Source organism: Osmia lignaria, chromosome 6 (genome assembly GCF_051020975.1).
Source record: "Osmia lignaria lignaria isolate PbOS001 chromosome 6, iyOsmLign1, whole genome shotgun sequence".
Taxonomy (NCBI): Eukaryota; Metazoa; Arthropoda; class Insecta; order Hymenoptera; family Megachilidae; genus Osmia; species Osmia lignaria.
Window position 1 is genome coordinate 6797774 of NC_135037.1, and position 17404 is coordinate 6815177.

Consider the following 17404-nt stretch of genomic DNA (forward strand, 5'->3'; position numbering starts at 1 on the left):
TGGTGGGGGAACGCAACGAGCTCTCTGCTAATCGCTTTCCACTTCGTTTGGGAGTATCGCCAATCAGGGCGAAGATGCGCACTGGAGAAGCGCAAAGAACGGAAACTGGTCTTTTCGCAGTTATGGACTCTGGTGAACTGCGGTATAAAGTACGTATTCAGTTTTTTAATACCGTATAAATTAGTTTTGATCTTTCATCGCAGACTGGACTTCAAAGTTCAAAGCAATCAATTGTAGAGACTCATAGTGTACAAATATTAGTTATATGTACAGTAATTCTACAGGGAGATTTTCTCGGCGCGCAACGCAATAGCCGCCCCGCACAATGGAACCCTGCTGTGTTTGCGGGCAAAAAGCCCAGGAGGTCAAATCGCCAGACCCAAGACACACAGAGCAGTCTTGGGTCCGGCGACTTGACCTCCTGAGCTTTTTGCCCGCAAACACAGCAGGGTTCCATTATGCGGGGCGGCTATTGTGTTGCGCACCGAGAGAATCTCCCTGTATATAGTATGAATGCGTTTCATAATTTTAGTTCTAGAATTCGATAACAGGTTACGTCTTTCGTTTATTGCTTTTTCCAGCTTTCTCGCAAGTTATGCTCAAATGGTCATTTTGTATATAAGTACAATTGAAGACAAAGTAGGAAATGGGAAATGAAGAAAAATATGAACAGATTTTAATGATTGAGATTTTCTTTCAGGAGACGTAATTCTGATCCTGTTTTTGTTTTTTTCGATTTGTTTGCATTTACTTTTTACTATTTATTTCAATTTTCCAATTAATATGTGTTCATATGGTTGTTTAGATCTTATTAAAATCGTATATTGTTTTACAAAAATTATGATGTTGTAGTATGTATATAAGTACACAGCATAGTTTTTAGAGTTTAATAGGTAAAGAGATAGTCCAAGATATTCTATACCTTTACAAAAAGCTTTATAGTTAATCATTGTTACTAAAATGTTATAAATATTAAAATATCCATGCATTTATTCATTTTAGTGAATTCTACGCGAAGTGACCATCACTAAGTTACATTACCAATGGTTATACGTCAGGTGCGAAGACAATTTGTGTAAGCGGATGGATTGATACGTTTTCAAGTTATCGTCATGGCTCTATTCGTATGGAGTTTTAGAGGGAATATCAACCGGTTTTTAACTGATGTTCAAATATTACAATACCTTATCGTACTATTCGGGCTGTTTAATTTATCTCTATGTCTCTACGAAGATCAAGTTGGAAAATTTGACTGGTAAATTACTTCTAATCCTTCAACCAATGTTGATTGTGATGCTGAATTTCTTAAATAATGCAACGTGTTTTCATCGTCTAACAGTGTATTAATTATTAAACCATTTGAAATGAATGATTCATTGTTATGCTTACAGGAAACAGAATTACGTTGGTAAAATTAAATTCGCCAGTTTTGACACTGTCTCGGCCGCAAAAAAGATTATTGTTGCTACTGAAGAAAACGTTATTGCTGCGCTAAATCTTAAATCAGGTGGGCTGTACACTTTAACATATAAAAATAATTATATATGATAGCAACTTGTAATCCCTTACTTTCTCAACATTGTGAAGGAAAATGTACAATTCTAGATTGAACTTTGAAGAATTGACAAGAAAATTAAGAGTCATGCAGTGTTTATCCTATCATCTCATTAATTAGAAATAATCACATTTTAATTATTCATTGAATGCAATCATAATGATGTAGCATAATCATCTGTGTTATAAATATGTAATGAAAATTTAAAAGCTACACACCATCGATATACAAGATGTTTGTTGATTTATTTAGGACAAATATTATGGAGACGTGTATTAGAGAAAGGATGTGCAGGCCACATTCGTGCATTAGGTGGAGTCACAGATGGAGATCTTGTTTCTGTAAGTGGAGGAGTACCAGCTCTTGTACGTGCATGGGATTTAGCTACCGGGCATATACTTCATGAATGGCCAATAGCCGAACAAAATCCTGATAGGTCAGTATCATCACTTTTTAAAACTGTTTACAAGTAGTCTTTGTATTTTATACTATTATTATGATGTATTATTTTAACCAATACTTTTAACATTATAAGATAATGTTTTAATATATATTTATCTGTATGAATGATATTTGTGGTGACAGAGATTGAGCTTTCATAAAACAGTATAATAAAATATAATTGATGTTATTGGTTTTCAGACGTTTCTCTCCATTTATATCATTTTCTACACTGGGATTGTACAGTGCTAACAGGTTTCTTTATATTATTTAATGCACAATCAACAGTGTCACATAATGTCACCTAAAAAATTATTACACTTGGTGTCATTTTTATATTATGTTGTCTTTAAAACTTAATTCCAGTGTAAAACAAGCATACAAAATATTTTTTAATGCAAAATATAATTTAAGAAATGAACATTTTTTGCCAAAGATGTAACAAACTAAATTTATTTATATTTCAATCTAGTTCTTGAATGTTGATCGTTCTTCGCATGTTCCCATACCGATGATTTTTCCGCATTTGGTATTTAGTTCAATAAATCCCTTTAAAAATAATAGATAAAAATTTCACTGTACATGAGATATTTTTTACGAAATTTTGTGTACAGTGAATGACACAATATAAAATATTGAAAGAAACATTGTTTCATACGAAAAAATGTTTTATTTCTTGATTATATTATTTTATAAAATATTTTGTACATAAAGGTATACACAATAAATTTTAATAAAATGCCTTATAAATGTAATATTTTAATAAAAATAGTGTTAATAAAAAATACTAATACAATTTCTTTTTTTTTTTGCATAGAATCAAAGATGTAAAATGGCACATAAAAGATGGCACATTACATCATATTTTACCAATTTATAATAGTGGTGTTGAAGTGACATCTTATGACAGTAAAACAGGAGACAAATTGAAAACCAGACGAGTTTCTGCACCATTTATAACTCAAGAAACAGAGTATGTAATCTATTGTATTAACTTTTAACATAAATATTTGATAAATGATATTTCATTTTTTTTTTTTTTTTTATAACTTCTTGTTAGGTGTGTGTTAGCTGCTCCATATTTAGTGTGCTTAAAAGGAGATAGTTCGTTGGCTGTACCGTTTCTAGTACATTTATTTGATACAAACTCTCAACCTCAATCGGTTACAATAAATACAATATTTGGTGCTGGTGCACAAGGACCATACCATTTGGAATCAGTACTTGGTGAAGAATCTGTTGTTTCAATTAGCGCAGATGATAATCAGAGGAAACGAATTCTTCTGGTTGGAGAAGTACCTGTTCCCGTTCAAAGAGATATACCTGGAGATGCTAAGCTTTATATCGTTTCAGTCGATAATGAAAAGGTGCTATTGGAAACGACATATAAAAATGGAGTAAGTGTTTTGCTTTGACTGAACTATAAAAATGTATTTAATATCAGTTTTAATAACTTTTAATGATCTGTTTACAGGTAACAGAAATTAGTGCCACAGAACTATTAACATCAAAACCTTTGCCAAATTTATCTGTTAGTCTAGCACATAATTCTTTATTATCGCCAACTATTATGGCTTCAGTTTGTCCGCGACAAGCAAAAGGCGTAACCTGTCGTCATTTGTTAGCTTCAGAAGATCATAGTGTTTCGCTGTTACAACATAATAAATTAGTATGGTCTAGAGAAGAAGCTCTTGCTAGTATCGTAGCTGTGGAAATAATAGAATTACCTATGTCAGATAGGGATCAAGAAATTGAAACAGAATTTGATCAAAAAGAGAGTAAGTATATATACGTACATATATTTTTATTCTGCTTAATAAAGTATAGCAGAAACTCGTACTTATTGGAATTCATTTTAATGTAAAACAGTATTTGATGCAAATTAAAAAAAAATATATTTGCATTGAAATAATATAAAAATCAAAATACTATTACATATTTCGTTCTATATACTATTACCAAAGGTGCTTATTATTATGATTTAATTATAACAGTGATAATTAAATCATATTTTGCGTAATTTATTTGTAAATAAAACAAATGATAGTTATATTAATTATATGTCTTTTGTGAATGGCTGCTGGCAGGTATTGATGTAGACAGTTCATGTAAGTAGTGGAGCAGCAAGGGCTGGTTTGAAAATTACTTTATCTTCCTGCTGTTTATTAGTCTTATGCGCACGTTAATTTTCTTTAGAGGCACAAGAAAATATAAACGAATTAAATATAAACTAGTAAATATTTTTATCCTTGCTATTTAAGAAAATTGCTGTAATATATATTATGTGCATGATGGTATTGAAAAGTTTTGTAAGTTGAAATAGATTTATCTGATATAAATTGCAAAGGATATATTTAAATTTAACTTATGAATATAATGATTATTTTAGCATCATGCATGAATAGTTGAAAATAATATAACACAGCTGTTGTATGTGTTATCTGATCAAGTCTAATTAATTTTATGATATTTAATTAACATGTTTTAATTGTTTGTTATTTGTTACTATTCCAGTTTTACAATTGAGTACATACTTTTTTGTTTTTGTTCGTTTTTTATAAGTGTAGTGTACAAAACCCATTTTGTAGATATAATGTTATACAAGTAACATATTTTATATTTTTGTTATAACCAGGGGATGTGTTGAGTATGATATTTAGGAGAGTCAGTTCTCAATTTAAACAAGCAAAGGCATTTTTCCAATTGATATTAAACTTCACACCACAACAATCCAATCAACGTACTGATTTAGTACGAGATAAATTTGGATTACATAAAATGATTGTTGTTGTTACATCACCAGGAAAAGTATGAAACCCAGTAATAATGATATTTATTAATTAGTTAATGTTACAGATATATTAATTGTTGTTATTTCATTTTATCCATAGTTATATGGTATTGAAACTAGGAAAGGTGAAATTATTTGGAATCTTAGGGTACCAAATATTCAAGGCTTTGCTAAAAGATCTAATGCAATGACTTTGTATGTGCAACGCGGTAGTAGGCACTTCCCACACCCACCACAATGTGCACTACTAGCAGAAGACAAAGTATGTAATAATATTATTTATACGTTAAATTAAATTTTAACTTCGATGTTGTTCTTTAAATACTTCAGAAAACATCAGAAGGGGTTGTATATGTATTCAATCCAATTACTGGCCAATCTTTGGATGGTTTGATAAAATTAGGATACAGAATAAAGCAATCCATGTTACTTCACGCGACAACGGATGATTTCTTGCGAAGTATATTGATTTTTGATACGCGGCATAAGGTTCACGTATATCCTGAAAGTGCAACCCCAATTGCTGCGTCAGTTGGTAAAAATACGTATATATTTACCACTGATCCAACAACCGGGGTATTATCTGGGTTTTCACTTTCGTATAGCACGTCTCAGGTAGAATTTTTAATACGTTCTTTGTTTAAGTTGAATATTTTATATATGTGACTGATTATAATTTCATTTTATAGGAACTTATTGTCCATAAAGTGTGGGAATTGTTGCTTTCACCGAAAAACCAAAGAATAACACACGTTGTATCAAAAGATCCAATAGAACGTGTTCATTCCCAGGGTAGAGTTCTAAGTGATAGATCAGTTTTGTATAAGTACATTAATCCTAACTTAGTTGCCATAGTAACAGAGGGTGTAGGATACACTCATAAAAGTAAGTAAATGACATAACGCTCAAATTTAAATTTCAGCGAACATGATAATGAATTTTTCGATTATTTCTGATTTATAGATACGCTTAATCTCTATTTACTGGATGTAGTATCTGGAGCAATGATATTTTCAATTATGCATAAAAGAGTTCGCGGTCCAGTCCATGTTGTGCATTCAGAAAACTGGATAGTGTATAGTTACTTTAACGAGAAAAGTCGTAGGACAGAAGTTGCTAGTTTAGAACTTTATGAAGGAAAAATACAAAGTAATACCACAGGTATTACATTTGTTCTTCATTGATATCTTATTTATATTTATATTAACCATTATTGATTTAATGTTCTTGAATTATTGCAGTGTTTTCATCTTTGGCCACAACTAAATTGCCGATCGTAGAAAGGCAAGCTTTTATTTTCCCCGCCGCGGTAGAATCAATGCGAGAAACGATTACCGAAAAGGGTATTACAAGCAAACATATTATAGGTCCGTAAATTAGATATTGTATAGTCATTACGATTCTATTGATTATAATTACTACTTGATCCCAACATTTAATAGTGGCCCTAGCCAATGGTGGAATATTGGAGTTACCATGGATGATGGTTGATCCACGGAGGCCTATTAATCCAGAAGTACGCGAGGAAGGTGTTATACCATACATGCCTGAAATACCTATTCATATGGACACAATAATCAATTATAATCAAAGCGTGTTTAGGGTATCAGGTATTCATACTAGTCCTAGTGGCCTGGAAAGTACTTGCTTAGTTTTTGTACACGGTCTCGGTAAGTATCTGAAAATAATTAGATATTTATAATTCGTTGTGAAAATTAATAACATACAAATAGCGTATACACGTTTATGTAAATAATGGGATATTTATTACGATGTTTACAGACTTGTTCTACACACGTGTGGCACCGTCTAAAACATTCGATGTTTTGAAAGAAGATTTTGATTATTATCTTATTGTTATAGTGTTGGTAGCGCTTGTAATTTCTTCATATGTCACAAAAAAACTAGCATCCCAGAAAGCGCAAAAGCAAGCATGGAAATGATGTTTCGTTTCTTTAGAGAATGAATGCGTATAATTCTTAAGTGTCTGTTCACTAAAAGCAAAACCATTTTGCTAATAACTTGTAAAAAAGATACTGTTTTATAAAAAGCCAATGTTACTGCAAAGTAAATGTTAACAATTTATTATCTCACCTAAAGTATCTTGAAATATATTACATATTTGTTCTTTTGTTAGTACAGAACGCACACGATAGGGGTAGATTATTTCTAAATGTTTCAAAGTGTGCTAATCATATGACAAAAGTGGACCATGATCGCTAATTATTAGATTATTAAAATAACTGAAAACATGCTCAAAATATAATTATTCTTCATTAAAAATACATAACTATAAATTGGTTTTGCGCAGGGTGTTCCGCAGTATGTAGCACATATGAGAAGGTGTTGATTCTGCACGAGAAAATATATTTAAAATATAAACTAAAATACTTTTTATATGAGGCTTTGTTTTTGAGAAAATTAATGCTCTACATCTGTATTTCAATAATTTTACGAAAAATACTAATTTCTTCTTCAAAATGTGCCTCATAGAACAAATTTTTATTACATATTTGCAACTTATTTTCTCATGTAATGTCACTAGCTTCTCGCATGTACTATATGCTGGAACATTCCGCCTATTTTGAATGAAATTAAAATGCCTGACAAATTTTAGCAATTTATTTATAAAGTTCTATTCCTTGTTACTAATTATTTAAATGTTACAGTGATTTGACATCGTAAAACAATTGTGCTCTATTAAGAAAACTTTAAATGTTTAAGAAATATTTACATTTGATGGTTCCTTGTTGCAAGAATGAACAGCTGAAATATCATATAAGTATGTAATAAAAAAGTATACATATGTATAGGTATCTTGGAAAGCAGAAAATGTACATAACCATTGTACAAATGTTATTTTACTTTAAATAAGTAAATTAATTTATTACAATTTACAATACTAAAATTCGAATTATTGTACTAGCCAAATATGATACAAAAAAAAAACTTCAAAGTATTCGCTAGTAATCCCATTATATTTTGCAAGGTTACCATTTACAATTATATTTATTAACAAGCTAATTAAAAAAAATTACAGAGATTATATAAGTGTTCCTTAACACTCAAATTTACAACACTATTATTTAATTTATTATTATCAAACCATTATATTCTACATTCTTAATTAAAAATTAGAAAATTTAGAAAATGCATACTACAAACAATCAAACTTATTCTAAAAAGATAATTTTATTTATTTATGTTTATAATTAAATAAAAATTAAATAAATTATATTGTCTGTGAATAGAATATATAAAAACATCTGTGTACCTACAAGACAATTATTTGCTTTGTAGATAAATGTAAAGTTTTAAATAGATATAAATTGTACAAATAAAACTTGTAAACAATAAGATGTGAAATATCATCACGGAATAAAAATTGTATACAAATAACATTTAAAAAATTACTAATTTTATTAATTTTAAATTTCAGATGGTATACTTATAAACAAAATAGAATGAATACTTAAACATCTAGTCATGTACATACAGCACCGAGCATGATAGGTTTTGAGAATTCTTTCTTTCCCCGTTATATTGTCATTTTCCCTTTGCAAACCTACTTTGCTCGGTACGGTACTATATATTACAATACAAATTTACATATATGTACATACAAGTATATTCAAATATTCATTATTTCCTTTTAGAGATCAGAAGTTTGATCTTGAATATACGTTAAAATATTTCGTACATCTTTATAATACTCATTTGTTGAAAACTTCTCAATGTTCTGAAAATGAAAAAAATGGTGTTTAAAGAAAATCAATATTTTATCGTTTAAGTACAATTATAAATTTTATGTTGAAAATTACCATTAAATCTTTTATATCAAATGTTGCATCAGGTATAATTTTCGATATTTTGGAATGAAAAATGCTAAGACATTTCATCAAAGTAATATCTGCATTATGATCAGCAATTTCCTTATATAATTGCAGGCAACATGACTGTAAAAAAAGCAATTTAAATACACATGAAAGTATTATATGTAAAAGTATTTTTCGTAATAAAATTTACTTGTAGCGTAGGATGTTGATGCTCACTAAGGTATGGTTCTGTGATGCTCAATACATTCCACGTTTCCTGTTCACGAAGTCTTAAGTCTTTTGTGACTTTACCTAATGTAGAAAGCAATTCCTTTTGTAACTTGTAAGTTTGAGTAAATTTATAAATATCTTCTGAACTTTTATTATAACTCTGTTTGGCAGAATCGTACAAAAATTTTGAAAGCGCAGGTAATATTTGTCTAAAAATTGAAACATTCATTAATAGATTAAAATGTAAATTATAATTCGTATATAAAAACTTACTTTAGTGTTCTAGTTCGAATGAAATCTTTGGAAACGTGTCCAAGAACATTTAATAATTGCCATGCCCGATTGATTATTAATACATTTTCATCACGAAATCTATCTACTAACGGATGCCAAAGCAAATGTACCATAGGCAATAGTTGATTCTCCCATCTTGCTAAAATTTGAAGGCCCTCTTGTAATGTTAACATTGCAATTAATGATTTTTGTACTTCTTTAGATGGTAAAAAATGTAAACAGTGCTTCATTATATCTTCAATCATTTTTATATAAAAGGGTATCTCTTCCTTTTCTTCTGCAATTCATATTTTAATTGGTATGATTTTTATGTTAATTATATTATATATTTACCTTCTTTCTCTGCAAAGTCTTCTTGATATCCTTTTTCTGGTTCTTCCACTGTTTCTTCTTCTAATTTACTTTCACTTGGCAGTTCTTCTATCTCATTATCCACTTTTTTTGCTTCATGATATTCTAACAAAGACTGAATAATTTTTGAAGCTTTATTTTCGACATTCAAATTTTGTTCTTGCGTTTCCGGTATAGGCTTAGAATTTATTAGATTTCGTATACATATTACAAATGTATAAAAAACTTTCAAGAAAGCATAAGCATTCTTTTGTTGAAAACTGCTACTTAATTGGACTAGCACATCTTCTACGATCTCTTTTAAACAAGGTAACACGTCCATTGTGCTATATTTTATAACGATATTAACAACATCGAGTACACCAGGATTACGTTCTACTCTCCGTAGCTTTACGGTAACGTGGTACGAAAAGTAATCAACATTTGCACGTAAAAGATCTCCCACTATATTATATCCCTGAGATTCTGCAATCTGTTCAAGTGTTTTAGTTCCAACAAAATTGATTAAACTATGTCCACTACCTAAAAGTACATATGAATATTTCCACACATATGATTCCATATTGTAATTGGTTGTATATAAGAATTACCTGCTTTTTCTATAACCAAATATAAGGTTTTCAGAAGAAACCTGTCATAATCACGTTTCATATTCAAAGCTATTAATCCTAGGCCTTCTAATAGTAAGCAACTTTGTATTACATTGGTCTGAGCAACTTGTAGAGGAATATCCTCAGAACTTTCAATTGCTGGATACCAAAGTTCTGAATTTATATAAAATTCCACAATTTCTTTGTAAATCGACAAAAATGACGAGTCTTTAAGTGGAACTAGAATGTTAAATTTGCAATTAACAATAAACACCTAAATACGTTATTCTAATTATAGATATAATTTGGTATACCATTTATTATCCAGTTTAGTAATAAGATTAATTCATTTCTATGTCGTGGAACATTCATGATAAGATCAAAAATAGTATCTACTAAAATTCGAAGATCTCCGAATTTTCCGAGATATTTACATATTGCTATAAGTTTCTCCTCGCATGCGTTATTTTCAATAAATTTAAATCGTCTCCACAAATGTGATCCATATAAATATGCTGGATCTTCAAGATCCTTAACATTTACATCTTGCAAAAGAGAAATGCTACTGCAATCAATTTCAGACACATAGACCAGAGCTAATAATAGTCTTCGAATATGTGGCGTGGACATCATAATCCGGGGTAATCTTTGTTCTCCAAGAAGTTTCAAATAACCAGCTAGTTGATTCAAACAGGATAACTGATCATTATCATCTACAAAATAAAAACGTATTTTGCTTTAAACATAATTATAATAATTTTACTAAATTATAGAGTGTAAATTTATATTATGAATTAAAAGTACAAAAATCTTACCAAACCTCCTGATAATCCTCGGCAATTTTGTAAGTACATTATAGAAGTTTTCCTCCAGCAATTCCACCAATGGTCTCATACTCTTATTTTGCGTAAAATTTATATTAATTGTTTTGAGTGCTTTTTCAGCTTCTTCGCGAACTTCTGCAAATTCGTCTTCAGATAGAGATATTAAATATTCTAGTAATAACATAACGTTTGGTTGCATATTCCTATTCCAAAAATTTGAACGATCCCATATTAAAAATTGTTTATAGAATGACATAAAAATAAAATATTACCTAGAGCATGTTGTAAGTAGTAAATGAATAATTTCTACTAATTCCTTTCTAACTTTATGATGAGAATGTCTTTTCAATACATCTAACTGTTGCACAAGTACATTAAGCTTAGTTGCAGTAGCATCAAACCATTCTTTATTTCTTGTCGCGTTTTTAAGATGTTTTTCTAGTTCACTACGATTTTTTATATGTGACGAATTTTCTATTGAAATTATGTGTTTCTCATTATTTACTTCAATTAAAGTTCCTAATGATGGGATATCTTCCTCTTCCTCCAATTTATCTTTCATTACCAAAGATATCACTCTACCCCAAGCTTTTAGTGCCAACTATAAATTTGAGTAGAATTAGATAATATTTCAAATTATAATTTTAATGTATCTTTAATACTACCATTGTGAGTTTATGCCCTTGTATTTCACTTTCTGTAGCTATCTCCTGTAAACCACTAACAATACCTGGCAAAAATAACATAATAACATCAGCTACTTGTTCTTGCAATATAATATCAGATTTATCTATTTCATCATTTACTCTGCATAATGTCATTACTGTTTCTACAGCTCTTAATCTGAAAATTATAAAAGTTCAATTACAGATACACGAATATATTATGGATACTTTATGTTTACCTAAGGGAACGTGATTTTTCAGTCCTTCCTATTGTCACAGATAACAATATTCCTTGCCCTATCTTTGAGGCATTCTCTCTAACATACAATGACTCTATAACTTCTGTGAAGCAAGAATGCATTAAGGTCTTGATGCATGAGAGTACTATTTCCTTAAGTTCTTCATGACCAACAATTACTATAAAAATCATACATGTGACATTATATTGTATTCTTACAAAATTGTTTTTAATTTAAATTCATTTAAATTTGTGATTACCCATGTTTTGTTGTGTTGGATCATAAATTTGTATTAAAAGACATGAATACAATTTATTGAAATATTCCAATTTAGATATTTTTGTCCTTGAGAGTATTGCCTGCATCGTTCTCACAACTTCTTCTTTCACATCTTTGCTGTAAAATTAGAAACATATTTATATTCATACTTATACGTTTTGATATTTATACCATAAAGTAAGATAGCTTCACCTCAATGTTTTATTTTGTAAATGAAGAATTATAGGAAACAAAATATATTCCAATAGATCTTGCAGAACTTTATCCGAAACTCTTGTCAAACTATTAGCAACGTCTTGCGCAGTATTTACGTTTGGATTTTTCATTAAATTATCACAAAGCGGTTTTAATACAGTAAATGCTTCTTGTATTTGAAAACGTTCCATTTTTGTTTAAGATAAATTGTCTAAAACAAACGTAAAATATTAATTGACTTTGTTGATACAGTCCATATTCGAATATTGAATCATGTAATAAATCTTCATATGAATAGCATTGTATAGAGCATAGGGTATCTAAGAAGTATGATTGGTATTGAGATTTAAAAGTATATGTATGTATGTACATATACCGTAGTTCATCAGAGTCCATAACTGCGAAAAGACCAGTTTTCGTTCTTTGCGCTTCTCTAGTACGCATCTTCGCCCTGATTGGCGATACCCCAAACGAAGTGGAAAGCGATTAGCAGAGAGCTCGCTGCGTTCCCCCACCATCTTCCAACCTGCGCGTCGCAGTTATGGACTCTGGTGAACTGCGGTATATGTATTATTAACTTTTGATTATTATCTTTTCAAGAATAACATAATAAAACCAATGCCAACATTAAAAATTGACTTTAGGGAAAATGGTGCTGTAGGGGAAGGAAACCCCCACTACTTATTATAATATTTGAAAAACAGAATATAACAAACGAATTTTAATGTATTTTAGGTATGAAGCAGGAGATTCTAGGTTGGGCTTTCCTTAGATTCTCCCTTGGCTAAGCCGTTCTAATATACCCTTTAGTACTATCACAGTATATACTCTTCTAACTGACTGGTGCTTTGACTATTGTATAAGTCGAAGGATTGATGTCACTAAAAGTTGGTGTGGTGTTTCAAGTGCTGGAAGCAAGTTTTTATTAGTTTTTAAAAGAAAGAAAATGGTAAGTATACGTCTAATTTCGAAAAGCATGTTATACCTTTGCTTAGGGAAGCAGTTGATTATATGCTAATTAAATTTAAACAAAAACATAGGTGACTATCATCGATTGAGTTATCTGAATGTAATAGCAGGTTAAGTGTCTCTCAAATTCTGATGTTTATGTTCAACATTTCAGGGAATAATGAAGTTTAAATGATACTTTTTTAAAAATCTTTATCGAAATATAATGAGAAAAGAATGTAACATTAATAAACGACTTGCCTTTTGCATACTTTATGCACTTTTCCCTTTGAATAATGAATACTGTTAGTTACAGGATAACGTAGTTTTCTTATGCTTTTATCATCATTGAAGCTTAATATAGTGCATGCTTGCATTGAATGGCTTACCTAGCATGGTACTACCTGGTATTCCTGGTAGGTATCTTTGTTTTTATCGCAGCCAATGACACCTGTCATAACGGGGGTAGAAGAGCAGGAAAAATTACTTGAAGATGCGATCGGCGTGGTCAAAGTACAAGCCTTCCAAATGAAACACTGTTTGGACAAATCTAAATTGATGGATGCATTGAAACATGCTTCTACAATGTTGGGAGAACTTAGAACATCACTTTTGAGTCCGAAGAGTTATTATGAATTATGTATCCTTCTCAACTTCAAATAAATTAGCTTTTATAGTAAAATATATATGTAGTAATTTTATAATCTTCCTTATACATAATCATAGATATGTCTATTACCGATGAACTGAGACATTTAGAGCTTTATTTGTTAGATGAATTTCAGAAAGGAAGAAAAGTTACAGATTTATATGAATTAGTGCAATATGTTGGCAATATTGTGCCTAGACTGTAAGCCTGATTTAAAATCATGGTATTCATGTAATGTGTTATTTATGATGAATCATTGATTAAATTATTCAACATTGTAGATATCTGCTTATCACAGTTGGACTGGTATATATCAAAACAACTCCTGGTTTGAAAAGAGATCTATTAAGAGATTTAGTAGAGATGTGCAGAGGTGTTCAGCATCCCTTGAGAGGTCTATTTTTAAGGAATTACTTATTACAGTGTACACGTAATATTTTACCAGATGTTGCTGAAGGAGACGACGAAGATGGAAGTGTACGTATGAAGATAATCATATTTTCAAACATACAAATTTATATTTTGGATTTCTTCTTTAGGTTCGGGATAGTATAGACTTTGTCTTGATGAATTTCGCGGAAATGAATAAACTTTGGGTACGCATGCAACATCAGGGTCATAGTAGGGATCGAGAAAGAAGAGAGAGAGAAAGGGAAGAACTTAGAATCCTAGTAGGCACTAATCTAGTACGACTTAGTCAATTGGAATCAGTTACTTTAGATAAGTACAAAAAGGTGGATTTTACATACATTCTATTTTTTAAGATTCAAAAAAACTGATATGGTTAATAAGAAGATGATTTTTAGCTTGTTTTACCAGGAATTTTAGAACAAGTGGTTAGCTGTAGAGATGCAATTGCTCAAGAATATCTCATGGAATGCATAATTCAAGTAAATAACAACTGTAAAAATACTTAAAATTGTATTATAACAACATTATCAGAAATAATTTACTTATATTTCATTTAGGTTTTTCCTGATGAGTTTCATCTTCAAACATTAAACCCGTTTCTGAAGTCTTGTGCGGAACTTCAAAACGGTGTAAACGTAAAAAATATAATTATTTCATTGATAGATCGTCTTGCAGCATTTAGTCAAAGATCAGATGGTGTAGGAGGACCTGGGAGTCCAAATCAAGTACCAGGAATTCCTCAGGATGTAAAACTTTTTGATGTTTTTAGTGATCAAATTGCAACTATTATTCAGGTTGGTATAATTGTCTAAAAATTGAGCTGTAAATTAATTAATGTATATCGTCTATGATGTTCAGATGCTGCACAAATTTGATAGTAATATGATTACAGTTATCATTACCCTTACTTATCTAGTTTAAGTCTGAGAACGATCTAATACATCCACAATCAATATTTTTATTATTAATTTTTCATTAAAAAAAGTAACTGTTGTTTACAGACTAGGCAAGATATGCCTCCAGAAGATATAGTTTCTCTCCAAGTAGCTCTTATTAATTTAGCGCACAAGTGTTATCCTGACAGAGTAGATTATGTGGATAAAGTCTTATTAACAACTGTTCAAATATTCCAGAAACAGAATGTGGATAAGTATGTACTATATTTAAACTAATATATGGGCAAGTGTATAATAAATTAAATTAATTTTCAGACTCGAATATAACAGTGCAGTATCAAGGGAATTAGTAAGACTGATGAAAATTCCAATAGATAATTACAAGAACATATTGACTGTTTTGAAACTTGAACATTTTGCTCCACTGTTAGATTACTTTGATTTTGAGGGCAGAAAGTTGTTAGCAATTTATATAATAACAAATATTTTAGAAAATGAAACTTTAATACCGACTCAAGAACAAGTAGATGCAGTTCTCTCTATGGTGGCTCCTTTAGTGCAAGATCAACCTGATCAACCCAATATAGAAGAAGATCCAGAAGACTTTGCAGAAGAACAAGGACTTCTTGGTAGACTGATACATCATTTTAAGTCTGAAACAGCCGATCAACAATACATGATATTGAGTGCTGCCAGGAAACACTTCAGTGCAGGTGGAAATAAGAGAATAAAGTACACTTTACCACCAATTGTGTTTCAGGCTTATCAGCTAGCTTTTATATATAAGGGTCTGAAGGATCAAGTTAGTAAATTATTGATACATATATCTATTATTAATACTGATACAAATATTTCAAAATTTGAATTAACTATTTTTTTTAGGATGACATGTGGCAGAAAAAATGTCAAAAGATCTTTCAGTTTTGTCATGCGACTATCACAGCCTTAATGAAGGCTGAATTGGCCGAGTTGCCATTAAGGCTATTTCTTCAAGGTGCAATAGCAATAGGAGAAATTCGTTTTGATAATTTTGAAATGGTAGCTTACGAATTTATGAGTCAAGCGTTTTCAATCTATGAAGACGAAATAAGTGATTCGAAGGCTCAGTTAGCAGCTATTACATTAATTATCGCTACGTTCGAGCAAATGAGTTGCTTTAGTGAAGAAAATGCAGAACCAGTTCGCAATCAATGTGCTTTGTATGCCAGTAAGTTATTAAGAAAACCAGATCAATGCAGAGGCGTTGCTACTTGCTCTCATATATTTTGGTCAGGAAAATCATTGGCAACAGGAGGAAAAGAAGTGAGTAGTGATACTTCCTATATGTTACGCAATTAGTATTCAAAATTAATGAAATATAAATTATTTCAGATGCAAGACGGGAATAAAGTGTTAGATTGTTTGAAAAAGGGTATTAGAATAGCAAGTCAGTGTATGGATACTTCAGTTCAAGTACAACTTTATGTTGAATTATTAAATCACTACATTTATTTCTATGAAAAAGGAAATACAGCGGTAAGAATTATTTACATCTTCAGTCGTCTCGTTAATCTATATTATTTATTTAAAAACAATTGTTCTTAGGTAACCGTTCAAATTTTGAATCAAGTAATTGCAAAAATTAGAGAAGAACTCCCCAATTTAGAAGTTAGCGAAGAAACGGAACAAATACAGAAACATTTAGCGAATACGCTAGAACATTTGAGAAATAGAATGGAGTCTCCAGAAGCTGATGGTCTTTCGTACCAAGGACTCGTTCTATAATAAATCAATACACTTGGCAATTTTGTACATAAAGAAAACCACTGATTATTTTACAAAGTGTTTACAAGTTCTAAAATCAAAAAAGGCTTACTAAGTACAGATCACTATTATTCAAATCGCATCAATTTTCCTACAAGAAGTAAGTTGTTAATGATTTAAGCCATAAAATATAATCCGTATATTTGTTTTAATAAAATTTAATACATAGATGATGATGTCTTTATTGTTAATTTCGTTTGTATAGAGTATAAGATAAATGAATTATCTTTGCCTACATAAAAAAAGGTATTTTCTGTTACTTTAATTTAATATCATTCACCACCAGATGGTGCTAGCGGTATGTTTTAAAGAGCGCAGTGATAAAGTTAAAAATCATAAAAATATGTCTTATGCAATTCTTTCAGTTTGTTAATTGTTAAATTGATAGTCCCTTATTTTTGTACATTAAGCATTTGTACAAAGAGTA

The 17404-nt window shown here is 30.3% G+C and overlaps 3 protein-coding genes across 8 annotated transcripts; 2 read left to right on the forward strand and 1 right to left on the reverse strand.

Annotated features, from left to right (window-relative positions):
• The first annotated feature begins 12 nt into the window (after positions 1 to 12).
• On the forward strand, positions 13 to 7812 carry EMC1 (ER membrane protein complex subunit 1). 3 transcript variants are annotated; one of them, XM_034318952.2, is made up of 16 exons: positions 13 to 149; positions 1003 to 1255; positions 1392 to 1507; positions 1808 to 1991; positions 2814 to 2969; positions 3057 to 3393; positions 3471 to 3774; positions 4084 to 4104; positions 4632 to 4804; positions 4888 to 5049; positions 5118 to 5402; positions 5477 to 5672; positions 5751 to 5948; positions 6029 to 6154; positions 6230 to 6457; positions 6570 to 7812. In XM_034318952.2, exons 2-16 carry the CDS (start codon positions 1113 to 1115, stop codon positions 6728 to 6730), a joined length of 2790 nt encoding a protein of 929 aa, XP_034174843.1. In that variant the 5' UTR covers positions 13 to 149; positions 1003 to 1112; the 3' UTR covers positions 6731 to 7812. The 3 variants fall into 3 exon arrangements, with proteins under 3 accessions (XP_034174843.1, XP_034174841.1, XP_034174844.1); XM_034318950.2 differs by lacking the exon at positions 13 to 149 and adding an exon at positions 762 to 893; XM_034318953.2 differs by lacking the exons at positions 13 to 149; positions 4084 to 4104 and adding an exon at positions 764 to 893.
• Positions 7747 to 12573, reverse strand: Tti1 (Telo2 interacting protein 1). Of its 3 annotated transcripts, none has more exons than XR_004580796.2 (13): positions 12268 to 12571; positions 12056 to 12192; positions 11797 to 11974; positions 11558 to 11735; positions 11165 to 11493; positions 10884 to 11095; positions 10383 to 10781; positions 10069 to 10308; positions 9461 to 10000; positions 9107 to 9404; positions 8840 to 9042; positions 8609 to 8743; positions 7747 to 8526 (listed from the first exon to the last, which is right to left on the reverse strand). XR_004580796.2 is itself a non-coding variant. In XM_076688535.1 (13 exons), exons 1-13 carry the CDS (start codon positions 12459 to 12461, stop codon positions 8440 to 8442), a joined length of 3018 nt encoding a protein of 1005 aa, XP_076544650.1. In that variant the 5' UTR covers positions 12462 to 12573; the 3' UTR covers positions 7747 to 8439. The 3 variants fall into 3 exon arrangements, 2 of the variants coding, with proteins under 2 accessions (XP_076544650.1, XP_034174840.2); XM_076688535.1 differs by having other exon boundaries at positions 8814 to 9042; positions 9107 to 9266; positions 12268 to 12573; XM_034318949.2 differs by having other exon boundaries at positions 8814 to 9042.
• Positions 12574 to 12980: 407 nt separating this feature from the next.
• On the forward strand, positions 12981 to 17145 carry LOC117601382 (Vacuolar protein sorting 35). 2 transcript variants are annotated; one of them, XM_034318058.2, is made up of 12 exons: positions 12981 to 13219; positions 13639 to 13858; positions 13945 to 14068; positions 14149 to 14344; positions 14407 to 14601; positions 14674 to 14757; positions 14836 to 15072; positions 15280 to 15428; positions 15490 to 15976; positions 16057 to 16476; positions 16546 to 16689; positions 16759 to 17145. In XM_034318058.2, the coding sequence occupies exons 1-12, from the start codon at positions 13217 to 13219 to the stop codon at positions 16936 to 16938; spliced, it is 2439 nt and encodes an 812-aa protein (XP_034173949.1). In that variant the 5' UTR covers positions 12981 to 13216; the 3' UTR covers positions 16939 to 17145. The 2 variants fall into 2 exon arrangements, with proteins under 2 accessions (XP_034173949.1, XP_034173950.1); XM_034318059.2 differs by having other exon boundaries at positions 13660 to 13858.
• The last annotated feature ends 259 nt before the right edge of the window (positions 17146 to 17404 follow it).

Coding starts and splice junctions, on each gene's coding strand:
- EMC1 (XM_034318952.2), top strand. CDS start 1,113: ATGGCTCTATTCGTATGGAGTTTTAGAGGGAATATCAACCGGTTTTTA. Junction 5,050..5,117: donor CACTACTAGCAGAAGACAAA/GTATGTAATAAT, acceptor TAAATACTTCAG/AAAACATCAGAAGGGGTTGT. Junction 5,403..5,476: donor TTTCGTATAGCACGTCTCAG/GTAGAATTTTTA, acceptor TTCATTTTATAG/GAACTTATTGTCCATAAAGT.
- Tti1 (XM_034318949.2), bottom strand. CDS start 12,461: ATGGAACGTTTTCAAATACAAGAAGCATTTACTGTATTAAAACCGCTT. Junction 11,975..12,055: donor TCCAACACAACAAAACATGG/GTAATCACAAAT, acceptor TGATTTTTATAG/TAATTGTTGGTCATGAAGAA. Junction 9,043..9,106: donor ATTCGAACTAGAACACTAAA/GTAAGTTTTTAT, acceptor TTCAATTTTTAG/ACAAATATTACCTGCGCTTT.
- LOC117601382 (XM_034318058.2), top strand. Junction 13,859..13,944: donor GAAGAGTTATTATGAATTAT/GTATCCTTCTCA, acceptor ACATAATCATAG/ATATGTCTATTACCGATGAA. Junction 15,073..15,279: donor AAATTGCAACTATTATTCAG/GTTGGTATAATT, acceptor TGTTGTTTACAG/ACTAGGCAAGATATGCCTCC.